The 14,543-nt window shown below is 43.6% G+C and overlaps 1 protein-coding gene across 2 annotated transcripts; it reads left to right on the top strand.

The window, feature by feature from the left end:
* On the top strand, window positions 1-12,665 carry tty (tweety). 2 transcript variants are annotated; one of them, XM_065306263.1, is made up of 6 exons: window positions 1-436; window positions 8,163-8,407; window positions 8,474-9,615; window positions 9,675-9,770; window positions 10,135-10,338; window positions 10,404-12,665. In XM_065306263.1, exons 2-5 carry the CDS (start codon window positions 8,270-8,272, stop codon window positions 10,331-10,333), a joined length of 1,575 nt encoding a protein of 524 aa, XP_065162335.1. In that variant the 5' UTR covers window positions 1-436; window positions 8,163-8,269; the 3' UTR covers window positions 10,334-10,338; window positions 10,404-12,665. The 2 variants fall into 2 exon arrangements, with proteins under 2 accessions (XP_065162335.1, XP_065162252.1); XM_065306180.1 differs by having other exon boundaries at window positions 6-436; window positions 9,675-9,869.
* Window positions 12,666-14,543: the final 1,878 nt, after the last annotated feature.

The following is a 14,543-nucleotide window of genomic DNA, read 5'->3' as shown; positions in this document are numbered from 1 at the left end:
ATAGAGCGCGGTTAATGCGAGCAGTTAGACTGGAAGTATACAGTGCGCAACGACCGAGCACATGGCTGAATTCGCTGAATTTCAGGTTCGAGACGCTCGAGATCGAGCGCTCTTGGTCGTTTTTGTGAGTCTCTTCGTCTTCCACACGAGTTAGGGCGGTGCTGAGCGAACAATGAACGCTGCGGCGCGCGCGCTGCACGCGCTACTCAGCCGGGGCCCAGCCGCAGCGCGCGATCACGACGACTCCACACACCACACAATTCGTCGCCGCTGCGCCTCAGTCCCGCAATAGTCATAGCCGAGGACGGTCGGTGCGCGTCGTTGTCGCTTGTGCAATCGCCTTGTTTTGGGAAGCTGTGTGTGGGACTAACGCCGCTCGCGCCCGTCTGCAAATCGCCCAGTCGGATACAACCCTCGCCCGGGCGCGCCGAAAACGGTAAGTCTTCACTCATCCCATGCGAAATCTATCGCCGCCTGCGTCCGGCGGCGTCGTGTTTACGTATGCCGGCATTTTCATTCACCTTTATCGATTTTTCGGCGCGGCGTTCGGTGTAACAACCTCGCCATTCAAATCGTGTGTCCGTTTCGTTTCCGCGTTTGTGCCCCCGGCTGCGCGCAAATGTGTACCACCCATCGCCCATTGCACCCATACAAACACCGTGGATTCGAGTGATTCATCCGATCCATTCTTCGGCGGCGCGCCGCGCCGTACCATGATTGCGCTCGGGTTGTTTTTCTGGTCTTTTGTGCGAGGAGTTATCATGGGCGGGCAATAATCAAATAATCTGCATCTGCATTCCGCGTCGTAATTTTACTTTCCCACATCCTGTTGACGTTTCGAGGTAAGCGAGCTAATGGAAAATGCATTCATCAGCATCTGTATTCGTACCGGTGCGCATTCATAGAATTTATTTAGAACTTATTCAAAACTTGCGCAAGTTCATTCTCTCACGTGACAATAAACTCTCGGGTAAATATGTTTATGATAACCGACCGAAATCAAATTCTATTTCCGCTTGTTATCTTCCTCTCGACGCCCGCTGGCGTAAGTCTTCTTTGTGGGCTCCTTGGTAGGCACTTAAGTAACGAAGTGTCTCTTAAACGATTTTATTAGTTAAATGTGGGTTCCTTGTTAGAAACAATTCAATAATGATACTAATCTGCTCGTCTCCAGCGTAGTGAACAGTCGCGCGCTATCATATTAACTGATATTTATGACATTTTCAATTCGGGCGTGCACGAAGCTGTGTCATGTGTGTGCACGTACACTTTATTAATAAAGAATCGATGGATGTGCAGCTGGAGGAAGATGCTCCACTTTGATCGGGATTAGACTCTCGACTCATTTTCCATCGGAAAACTTAAGCCGCATAAGTGGCTTATCCTTGTTTGCACAAAATGTCTAATTAAAATTTTCAACCAGACTTTGCATGGATTTATTAGATTCTTCATTGTTGAAAGTCATGCATGAAAATTGATGAAAATCAAGTCAGAAATATGCACCGAATTAAATTGCATCATTTTGTGTTGAGTAAAAAATTGATAAAAATTGTTTTATTTTTATTTTTTTGCAATATTTGCCTGGAGGCTTACCGCAAATCCGCATTTCATTAAAAACTAATTCCGTAATCGTGTATTGATTCGAATTATCCGAATGTAATAAACAAGTTGGTTGCTGGCTTCGAGCGGGAAGCTTGTGAAAATTTGAGCATAGTACAATTTTCATTATTCCTGCAGCTCTCGCGCATGTTGCAACTTCGGAGCTCGAGTTTGTTTTTATGCGCCCAACTTTAGCTATTAAAGACCAGCGCTCCAGTTTCCAACCCCGCCGATAACGGCAATAATCCCGCTTCACTGGCCACACGGGTCACTATTCTCGTGGAAGCTGGATGTAAGTACTTTGTATATACTTTGGAATTGATTTTGGAAACGGGTTCATTTCCGACATTTTACCACCGCAGCGAATCAACTTATTCGAATCAACTTATGACTTATCTGTATCTGTAGCAATAAAAAAACAATTCGAATGTTTTAAAAGCGTAATTAATGACTGCGCCCGTTATGAATAAATCAGTTTATTGTTGTTTATTGGCCTCTCACGCCAATGCAAACATAGTTAATTGTCGACATTAATGCCCACCTTTAGAATATCATCGCGGCGGTCGAAGGTGACCACAATTACAATTAAACGAGCGCTGATTTATGAATTTCTGCACTCATTGTGCATTCCATATTTCATTTCGCCTCGTCTCTTGCGTGTGTCTGCTCTCCAAGCACAGCGATTACAATACGTTTCAACAAGCGCCCGATTGGAAGCTGGTCGCTTTATGGCTTTTATATTTTATGCGCGCGTTCGGCACGCGATTCCGTGCGATGCCCATGTTGAGCCCGCGTGTGATTATTATTGCCATTACAGCGTCTTTCAGTCCGTTCCAGCCGTTTTGCCATTTTCGGCTGTTTGCCATTTTGCGCTCCTAATGAATTAATCATGCAAATTTCATCGGCGGTCTTTTATTATTTACCTGCGCGCTGAAAAACACACAGTTGTCGTGATTACGATAAATAACAAGGGTCAGCAAGTGGTCAACTGGCTTTATTAATCACCGGCCTGCTTAATTAGACCATTTAGTAGCAAGAAAACTATAAAAATGTTTTTTTTTTTTATTGTAAAATTGCTTTGTTCTGATGTAAGTGTATAAATATAAAACCTGTAGAAAGGTGATTTGAATTACCAACGGCATGTAATGCCTATTATTAGACACAAATTGCATCAGAATTAATCAGGAAATACGTATGCGACGCACGTGATTCTTCTAAGCCACGATTTACGAATGATTATGGCGCGCTGCAAGGAAGACGAGACTTCCTTCCGGTTTCTTTAAATATTTACACGGCGACGTGTACTACGAGTGGATTTCCACATCGAACGCTCTTTTCTCGGTTATGACCGACGGTGTAGTATCTTACCTTTGAATTACCCTCTTTGCTATGTACATATTTTACAATGTCATTATTGTGCTTGTAACGATTTCTGCTCGTGTTTTTATTTGCTGTCAAACATCCGGAAGCGATGCGCAGCAAATATGATTTACATATGAATGAGGCACAGATGAGTGACTGCCAACTGTGTACCGGACACAAAAGTCTAATCTGTTTTTTATTTTTTATATTATTGTTACAGAATGCTGCTCGCAATCTGAAAGTACTGTAGCATTCATTATCACGCGCGCCATCGTGTTGATTTAGTAGTGTAAACATCTCAACGACGTGCTAACACAAGCCACGGACTGAATGCATGTGATTTCGCTGGCAATTTGAGCCTTGCAGCACCGGATTAGGCATTAATTAGAGTTTAATTAAAGCCGACTGTTCGATGTCTTCTTGGCCCGAATTGCGCGTGAAGACAATGCGCGAGAGCTCTACGTGAGCATCATCGCTTGTTGTGCGCTCAAGTCAAATCGATCTTGTTCGACTTGCCTCATCGCTATTTATTTACGCGGCGAGGAGATGAAATGTCGGCTGGCGTAATAAACGCGTTGTTTCCTAACACTTCGCAATACCAGTGTGTGTGGTAGTATAGTAGCCTTTGGTTCGCAATCGGATTCTGTCGTTTTAAGTTGTTTTCCTGCTGCCGCGCGCATTGATTTGTTGCCAGCGTGCCGCCGCTTTCATTTTCCTAGTTTCATTTGATATTTGATATATGTATTTCTCTTTGTGTCGCCCGCGCCGACTTCCACTTTCCATTACATTCGGTCGCGGCGCGATTTCTTGGAAGTGTTTAAAGACAAAGTATGAGTGTGGCTGTGCGACAAATTTAAAATGAACGCCGCGCACGTTTTTATGGCTGTTGCAGGGATGAAATGTGTAATGCCGGGTCGACCACCCGCGCGCGCGCTGGTTACGATTGTGTCGTGTGTGCATGGCAAAGCGCCTTTCGGCGAAGTGGTGCCCAGCATGTGCGTGCGTGCACGCGGAGGAGAAAACCGGCAGATCGATGTTAGTAGTAGCGGCTGGCAGCCACGCCCTTGCACCCCAGAGCCGCCGAGGCTCACCCTCCAAACCGGCGCCGCGCCGTGCGCGTTGCTACCATCATCGCGGCTCTACAAGCCCGGCGGTTTTCATCTCTCGCGATGCCGGCCGGCGCAACCACCCCCGTTTCTGCGCGCGCGAGCTGATTACGCTGAGTGCATGCAAACCGTACACGACTTTTGCTTGCGCGACGCCTTGCAAAACACTTATTTACGTGTTTTTCTTTATCGCTTGTCGAGCGATCATCATCCACAAACATATTCATATTAACTAACTAGTCATCGGTGGAAAACTTATGAGTAATAAGGTGTATAAAATAGTAATAAAACGTCCCGTGTTTACGCAATGATTATATTTTCCGTCTGTGCACAACACAATATGAATATCTTATCGGTGGAAAAAATAATCGCTGTCGTTTATTTTAACTTGGGTTGACATTACACTTCATGCAGCAATTGTAAAATGAACTTATTGTGATGAAATTATTAGCGGGATTGCGAGCATCCATGATGATTACCGCACCTAAAACACGAAAACATCACAATCACAGCATCCCCATTATGTACATTCACAGCGCTTGCATCACACCGGATGGACGGCCGCGCATTATGCGCTGCAATTGTCTACGCTCTCTCAACATCGATGTTGATCTGCACAATGCACGCGCCCGGCGGCTGTTTCTTTCGTCGCGATTGTTTGTTGTCTAACTGTCGGTGTGGATATCATCGCTTCTTGTTGTCGATAACGAACTTTCAGCATCTATTCAATATCGTATTCGATACGCGTGTGATTGCGTCATTTCCATTGCGTGTAACACTAGTTAGTCGACTTCTTACCAGCGCGGGCATATTTTCATGCATTACGGACGACCTCGGGCATACTTCGCAAACCGCCGACTCGAGTAACGTTATTTATGCCTGTAGGTATTTTATTTAATAACTAGCCTCACGACATAGCCAGCCAGCGTCGAAAAAGCATGCAGTAATTACGCAAACGGTTTTGTTTATGAATTTCTATCGCCAACAACAACGCGCGCTACTCTTTTTCGAATGTAAAAAGTAAATTGTTGTTTCCTACATTCCTGCGTCGAGGTCACGGTCGTTTTGATTTCATTCCGCTGCCATGCACTGGAATTATGTACATCAATAACGAGTGCTTGAAATCGACGAACTAATAAAGTGCTTACGATGAATGAATGCATTCTGGTCGACGCTTTATGACCTAATCGTATTAGTTTATACTCCACTTTGGTTGACATACTAAATCCCCAATGACAGCGTATATTGTTCGGGTGCTAACTTAGCGCTTCACATTCAAAATGTTGTGTCAAGTGTTACCGGAATGGGCGCGCGCTTAAAAAGGAAATAACGAGCGTAATAAGATTAGTTAGCCGTCGAAGAATGAGAAATAGTGCGGGAGGGCACGCGCTCCACCCGCGATGAATTTGAATTTCGTCCAAAAACGAGAAGAAAAGCGCGCGAGCGTAATTTACTACTGAAAGGCCAAGCGTATAAATATCCCGGCGACGATTTAAGTGCCGAAGTCGACTTGGAGCGCAAGATCACAGGCGTTTAGCCGTCCGCAATGCGCATTAGGAGGAATTCTTTCGAGGCGGAGCGCGTTTCGAGCATTTCGAAAAACGTGCGCGCCCAAAATCACGAACGAGACACATTCGGTCACAATTCGGGACGGTCGGCGCGGTAGATTTTGGGATCTTCCGCATGCGGGTAGTGACAAACATCTGGGCGAAGGATCCATCGCAATCGAGGGAATCCGGCCAGCTGCCCCGCAGGTTACGTGTGTGCCGAGCACATACGCATATCATTGGAAAAAGCGCCGCTGTCGAGTTGGCGTCTCGCTTTCCAACTCCGAGCGCCCACTACCCAGCCGTATCTTTCGTCGTGTAATGTTTACCACCACGTTTATTGTGTGTATTTCAGCTGACGCTGTCGGGTTTGTCATAAATTCTTGTTTGTCCTCCGGAATATCTTCGCCCATTGATGCTCATCGCAGACGCATTCGTATTGTATTTTTAAACGCCGCCTCGAAATTTCCAACAAAAGCGCTGTGTTTGTCTAATCTAATTTAATAACGCCGACGTGTACATATTTGCATTAAAATGCGACGCGTTCGTCCATTCGTTAATGTTGTCGCATATGGACAGTAAATTTAATCAAATCTCACGGGACGCGTGAGTCTCCAGCGGTCGCCATGCAGACTAAAATTATCTACTGCTGGCTGTGCCGTTGGAGGAAGCCGACGACAATTACGCCGCACTTCATTACTTCACATCATTTTGTAGATTTAAGTCGTGCACGCACCGCAGAACGCTTTAAATACACGCGGTATTCTTTTTCCGACCGCGCCGCTGGGTTGTATTGCGCTTCTTTTAACGCTGAATTCATAAATAGAAACAGCATCAGCTGAGTTGGTACAGCGAAGAACTGGGTCCTGAGACAATCATCAAAACGCTGCGTAAATTTACTCGAAACATGCATGGATGATATTTATTGTGAGTGGCGCACATGCGGAGAGTTAATTGCTTTGTTATGGTGGGAAAAGGCAACAATTTTCGATTTTGTTTTTGCTCCCTTCGCCGATACTGAATGAAATGATATGTTTGCGATGTGTTTGGGTGCATGTAGCTATAATTAACAATATTATCCACGTTCGCGTATTCGCAGAAAGTTGTCAGTCGCAGGCGAGTTCGATTATCCTGGAACAAGCTCATCGCTCATCGGGAATAACATGCGCACCCTTTCTGCCGGCGGTTGTTGTTCGCATGTTTAATGAACCGCACTGTTTGTACACAAATAATCCCACCGAGCTCGTAATCATCAACAATGCACAGCGCAATATTTTTCTTCTGCTAGATTTGGAATCCTTGTAATTCCTTCGAAGTTTCCAGCGTTTACTTAGTGTTTTTCAACTCCAACTCCACTCGGAATGCGGTATTGTGTGCGCGTGCATTGTGCATAGTTGGTACATAATGGGATTTACATTAATATGTACAAATGTGAGTTTTGCTCGCCGGCGTGTGTATCATGGATCTATAATTCCGTTGTTGGTTGCAATATAATTTGCGGCGGCTCCTCCTGCGTGCGGAAATGTAATGAACGTATGTAATATTGATTAAATTCGTGCGTGTGTTCCGCCGTATGCAAACACGCATCTCAGCGGGGACGAAATGCGAGAAACGATGGCGAAAGGGGTTCCGCGTTACACCCTAATGCGCCCACGCGGGCTGTCGTCGTTCAACGTCCGCACCCTTAAAACACGAATGAAAAAAAAAACGCACACACAACACATGCCACTTTGTGATTAACCAACAAGTCGACAGCGGAATATCTAGTGTGGGGAAAAAATGCGAATTATGCACGACCTAGTTGCGATCGGCTAACGCTCGCTGTACGTTCACGCTTAATTTCTCTTCGATACATTCGCAAGGTCGCTTGTTATCTGCTCCGACCCAACACAATTCAATTTTCAGTGGCTTTTTACTTTTTATTATTTATTTTTTTCAAAATTTTTTCAAGATTTTATCGTCTTCCGGTCAGCAGATAGTTTGATTATGTTTCGACACACGTCGGGTCTCGAAGCGCATCGAAAACTTGAGCTCGTAATTAGCTGTGCGTAGGTGTGCGCTCGTGCGTTTGAAGTAGGTATCGGATGCGACACCTGGCCGAACAATACAAATAGGCAGCGAATCGGTATGACCAAAGACGCGACGTAAGCCAAATATTTATCGTGGCGGCACTGGGCAAACAATGAGTTTGTGCCCGACCCTAGGTGACAATAATATCGTGTGACATGCCTTAAGTTTAAGTTTAAGGAAAACAGGTAGTAGCGCACCCAAAAATCGGTATCGTATGTAGGAGATTTTATGCACGTTGGTTTCACTCATCTCGCGTTTAAAGAACGCATTTTCTGCGCGCCTCGCCGCGGCTATTTGCATTTGAATATTAATAACTCGATTTTCCGTATGTGAGCGCGCAAAATGCACTCGCACAACGCGCGGCTTTGTTTTACTGCGGTTGGAGGACGTGCGCGCTCTTGCAACGTCGTGATTGCGCGCCTGAAAAGATGACGCCGAACGCTCTGCTAATAAGGATGTCGTTTGTTTCGTCTTGCAGCTGCAGGGAGACCGAAGTGCCCCTTTTGCATGGGAGCGCGCTGGGGCGTACCACTAATGGCGTGACTTGAGGAGCGAGCGGAGTGAGCGCGCGTAGGCAAACGCGCGATGGGCGCCTCTCTGGGTGAGGACGCATACAGCATCCCAGTACTAGCATGGATCTACCACAAATACGTGCCGCACGTCAACATCACACTGCACCGCGTCAATTCCTCGTTTAATCCGACATCTCCGATTTATCTTGAGGTAAGTTCAGAGTTACTGTGAGTAACGTGTTGATATTGACAACTGAAAATGTTCGTTCCGTTTCAGAGCTTAGGAATATTGGGATCTGTGCCGGCAGCATGGCTGATCCTAACGCTGTTGGTCCTGCTCATCTATCTGCTGACACGATGCTGCGACCGTAAGCCGCGACCCTCGCGATCGATATCAGCGCTGAAGGTGACCCTCGCCATCGTTTCGGTCCTGTGCTGCGCCGCCGTCGGCTTAGGACTTTATGGCAATGATGACCTGCACAATGGCGTCTCGCAGTTGCTGCAGGAAGGTAGGCAGATCGATGTGCAGGTGCAGAAGATCCGCAATCAGACCGAGAACATCGAGCGCCAGTTGCGGCAGCAGGCGACGCATCAGCTCACTCAACTGAGGGACATTTTCGACGAACCGGTGGCGAACACGACTGCGCTGAAGATGTGCATGCATCTGCTCGAGTTTGCCACCGACAATAACACTGCCGCTGCCAGTGCGGCTGCCGATATCCGCAATCCGCTCAATGGCATCTATCTTGCGCCCACTATTAATATTGCCGAAAAGATCGAGCAGATCCGATGGCCCGCCACGATGGCGATCCTCAGCGTTCTGCTCGTCCTTTGCGTGGTCCTGCTGGTTGGCGTGGCGCGCCACAATCGCTGCGCGTTGATTGCGTTCTCCGTATGTGGTTTGCTGGCCGTCATTGCGTCGTATGTGATGGCCAGCGTGTACATTGCATCGACGGTTGCGCTCGGGGACTTGTGCGCTGCGCCCGATAAGTTCGTCGAGGATCAAGCCTCGAATGAGCTCACGAAGGAAATCCTGCGCTATTATACGACATGCGAGCGCGCCCGAGCGAATCCTTTCACTCAGCGCCTGCGAGAGGCGAAAGGTGCCATCGAGAACATGCGCTCGACGCTGAACTCGCTCAAGAAACCGGCTACGGATTTGTTTCCGCGCAAAAGCTTGGAGCCGAAATTCAGCTCGTTGCTAAACCAGGTCAACGAGGGTGACTTGCTGATCACGGCGCTTACGTCCAGTGTTGACTGCCGCACCCTGCACACGCATTATTTGCGCGGTGCTCGAGCGCTGTGCAATGTTGGCCTGCTGGGATTAACGCTAATGCTGCTTTCGTCGGTGCTCGCTGGCTTCCTTCTGACCATCCTCGTGTGGGTGGATTCGCATACCTGGATTTACATTAGGAAGAAGTAAGTGTGGGTGCACACCTAGTTTATCAGAGAATAATTTTGACTTTTTGCTTTTCTAGGAAGGACTATCACCAGGTGAACGACAATGATCCGTATCTGCCACCGCCAGCAGCGAGCCAGGCGATTGCGGCGAGGACTTTGCAACGTAGCCAAGGGTCGTCTTATCCCCCAGACACTCCTCCACCTAGCTACACCTCCGTCATGATGCATAATTGCGCTTCTTCCAATTCCATGCATGAAGCTCAGTCGCTAATGTATTTAATTTTATTATTATTATGATTTTCGATTTAGAACTTTAGTTGTGTGATGATCTTGGCTCCGTGCATTTTGGAGCCGTACTTTTTGTTGGTAGTCCCAAAGAATTGATTCAGTTCCCGATCGATGTTGTTGCTGTAGCTCATTTTCTCCGACAACACAGAACACGAAATTTAGCTGCATTCTAATTAGAAGACATAGAAACATAGAACACCAGGGAGTATCTTCGTCAGCTGTGTGCAATTTAGAGTTTGTCTGTTATAGAGATGGATGTGACATGCGACCACCGGACCATCACCGAGGAGGTGGAGCAGGAAACGCCGCCCATATGTCGCATCTCCGAGGACACACCCTCGGCCGACTGCCGTCACATCATCACGAGCCACTCTCAGGACCTAACAATGGCAAGTACGCGACTCTGAGCAAACAATGCAAGACGCTGGAAAGCTCTGATTATTACTGAGATAGGTGAGTCGTCGATGGTGTGAAATGTTACTAAGTTGGCATGTTACTAAGTCGTTTTGTTGTCACAGGGCTGCCTGCAAAGATTTCCCAAACTTTAAAGGCTTTAAGTTCGACCAGCAACAGCACCATCAACAGCAGCATGCGCCACCGAAGGGGCAGGAGGGTGGGCAGCAGCGCACCGCCAACATCAACAAGTTCAGCAGCTTGGGCCGCCGCCCGCTGCCACAGCTGCCCGATGAGAAGGAGCGCAAGCAGCCGCCGATGCCAAAGGTGCCCGCCACCATCTCGCAGCACGTCGAGTCGCCGCTGAACCCGGCTAACTTCCGCTCGCTGCAGCGTGGCGTCGCCTGGCAGGACATGCACGCCACCAACACGTCCACCTTCCAGCCGACGGGCATGCAGTTCCGTTCGCTGCAGCGCGGTGCGTCCACGCTGCCGCAAGCACATCCTCAGTTCCGGTCTGTGAAGATCCAGGACCAGACGCATGAGAGCATGTATGCCAACAACGAGACGGAGCGCCAGCTGTACGCTGTCACCGAGCTGTAAACTTAAAGCGCAACGGTTTTTCTTTCAGTTCTCCAATTTGGGAATTGCAGGCAGTTAGATACGAGACAATAGCAACTGCATCGTTTTTACTTCGTTTCATACTCCATTGTTAATTTGGCCCGTTTCGAAGACGCGCCGCCGGCTGCTGCTTAATGGGGCCGGCCGCCTCTCGAATGAGAATCGATGACGCGCGCCCATCTCACGTACTCATTTACCAAATACGCGCGCGCGCGCGTCGCATTCATTGTTCTTTTACGACGATTTACTAAAATCACGCAGTTACACAAATGTAAGAACACGACGGGAACAATTTTTATTTTTTCAAAGAATAACAAAATCTAGACAAATATCTATCGTATTAGGTAGGTAGTGTTGATTAGCGAAACGACATTCCATTATGGAAGAACAGAACGTGTGAGAATGTTCAATTTCTTGCATGCATCGATGTTAAATTAATAACAACAAATATTGATGATCTCTGAGACTTGATTAGACATGTAATAATCAAATCAAACGAATTAAATTAAAATATACATAGAAGGCACTTGGTATATTTTTCGGGAGTGCTAGAGTTTTAAGGTATGAGTTCTGAATCACGATATAAATATTTCGAAAACATTTTGCTCATTGAAAAGCAGGAGACGTAACGGAAAGATCAAAGCAGCGCAGATTCCGAACGAGAATGTGTCAAAACTTTGAGACAGTTGGTATGTACCTAGAGTTTTCCGTTCGGAGTACATTCTCAATTCGAAGGAAATGTTTATATTAAGAAATTTCAACAGTTAGCGTTTAAGGAAACATCTTGTGATGACATTTTAACACTTTGACTTGTTTTCTACACGTGTAAAAAGAGAAAAATATCCGCATTATCTGCCATATTTAGACTTAACACACACGACGACAATTTCGGCCCGAGTGAGGTGAAATATTCCGAAAGAGATTCTCAATTTTCTATCTAACAAGACAAGCAAAAGTACACAGACAAAACATTTTGTACGATGATCAATAACGTATATAATAATTCATAGCGAAAAGATACGTAGCGAGAATTTGATTTGTTTCTCTAATAATTGCCAAAGAATATGTATGTAAGAAATCTCATCGCAATGAAGCTGCGTCGCATTGCATTTGAGGATGATCAATTGTGGTGTTTCTAATCCAGCGCCGCGGCGTATTAATTCTACGCTCGACCGTTCGTTAGGATTGCCAACGTGTTGTTTGAATGTAATTGAAGTAATTTTTAGGGATGTATTCTTTTAATAACTATAACTCGTAAGTGTTAAGATACTATTCGTTGCTGGGGCGCTCTAGTAAATGCGAACACATGAAGTTGAGGAATCATGCGTCAACTTATTAACAATACACATTTAACACCGCAAAGCTACGAATACTGATTAACTTGTTGCATCGGTTTTCGTTAAGGTCAAAATGTTTTATTATGTTAGTTCATCCTTTATGCCATACATCGATATAAATAGGCCTGTGAAAGTATAAAAATTCTATGAATACATACCAAATAACCAGTAATCTGATTAAGTAATTTTCGATCAATGTATTTAAGGACTTATTTGTTGCTAATATGATTGTAACATAGCCATTCTATTCCTGATTATTGAATGTATTATAGTTTTACTTGGACGGTCTGTATTTGTGTACAACTGGCAAAAGCATATTCAGGCGCGTAATGTGAAATACTAATTTATTTCTATTCTAGTGAAAATGGAAGGAAGAAAGGAAATTTATTCAATGTTTTTTTTTTGCAAATGTAATAAATATTTACTGTACTTGTTTTTCTTTTATTTGAATTTTTATTCATTTCCAATCAAGAATGTAGTTTGTAATTGTCAAACATTCTCGTTTTCAATAAATTTCTTAAATATGAATATTATTTTCATTATTTAAAACCCTTTCCTGTGGCATCTGATTATCCAATGAATAGGGCCCATTTCCAATTAGAAAAAAGGTTTTTTTCAAGTCAATAGGGCCTTAATCTATAATTGTGTTACCTCTTTTTATGTTAAATGCAATTTTTATTAAAATTGGCAAATGCGGCCTAAACGGTTAATGCTATCACAAAAAGTTACTAAAATAATCGATGTAGAATTAAAATATCTATCAGAATCCAAAAGCAGAATTTTCCTAAGATTTACCGTTTAGGCCCTATTTCCAATTTTAATGAAAAAAGTTGGTTTTTTATGTCAATAAGGCTTTAATTTATAATTATCTTACCGGTTTCCGATTCAGAATTTAATCTACTTTCAGAATCCGAAAACAGAATTTAAAAATTCCAATTATTGCAGAAGTAGCATTTGTTGAAAAAAAATTTCGTCATAAAAAAGGCAAAACATTTCTCGTTTTTATGTCGAATGCAGTATTCATTAAAATTGCAAATTGGACCTAAACGGTTAACGACAGCAAAAAAAAATTACTAAAATAATCGATCTAGAATTAAACAATCTATCAGAATCCGAAAACAGAATTGAAAAGTTCCAACTTTTAATTTTCAACATAAAAAAGAGAAATCTTTTGCCTTTTTTATAACAAAATCTTTTCTTTAAAAATTTTTTGTGCCATTTTTGTCGTTTTTCAATAAGCATGCTATCTTGTTCAGAATTTTTCAAAGATCACGAATATGTAGTTCTTTGTTTTCTAGCTCTTTTAGTTCTCGAGATAATTAGATAATAAGATTTCTCTTTTTCATGTTGAAAATTAAATTTGGAATTTTCAAATTCTGTTTGCGGATTCTGGTAGATAAATTAATTCTATATCGATTATTCTAGTAACTTTTTTTGCTGACACTTACCGTTAAGGCCCTATTTGCAATTTTAATGAAACACGTGTATTCCGTCGGGAGAGTCGAATATTTGAAGATTAAATGGTAATTATCTCGACAACTAAAAGAGCTAGAAAACAAAGAACTACATATTCGTGATCCTTGAAAAATTCTGAACATGATAGCATGCTTATTGAAAAACGACAAAAATGGCACAAAAAATTTTTAAAGAAAAGATTTTGTGATAAAAAAGGCAAAAGATTTCTCGTTTTTATGTCAAAAATTAAAAGTTGGAATTTTTCAATTCTGTTTTCGGATTCTGATAGATTGTTTAATTCTAGATCGATTATTTTAGTCATTTTTTTTGCTGCCGTTAACCGTTTAGGTCCTATTTGCAATTTAAATGGATACTGCATTCGACCTAAAAAAGAGAAATGTTTTGCGTTTTTTAGGACGAAATCTTTTTTCAGCAAATGCTACTTCTGTAATAATTGGAATTTTTAAATTCTGTTTTCGGATTCTGAAAGTAGATGAAATTCTGAATCGGAAACCGGTAAGATAATTATAAATTAAGGCCCTATTGGCATAAAAAACAAACTTTTTCCATTAAAATTGTAAATAGGGCCTAAATGGTGAATCCTAGGAACATTCTGCTTTTGGCATCTGATAGACATTTTAATTCTGCATCGATTATTTTAGTCACTTTTTTTGCTAACATTAACCGTTTAGGCCCTATTGGCAATTTTACTGAAAAATTGATTTCGACATAAAAAAGAGAAATGTTTTGCCTTTTTTATGTCGAAATCTTTTATTTTAGCAAATGCCATTTTTGAAATAATTGGCATTTTGGAATTTTAATTTCGGATTCTGAAAGTAGCTTAAATTCTAT

Source organism: Atheta coriaria, unplaced genomic scaffold, assembly GCF_025399875.1.
Source record: "Atheta coriaria isolate IRGN ID8LTWV9N9 unplaced genomic scaffold, Caltech_Dcor_3.1 hic_scaffold_1_pilon, whole genome shotgun sequence".
NCBI classification, from domain to species: domain Eukaryota; kingdom Metazoa; phylum Arthropoda; class Insecta; order Coleoptera; family Staphylinidae; genus Dalotia; species Dalotia coriaria.
This window is presented reverse-complemented; position numbering and strand designations above follow the sequence as displayed.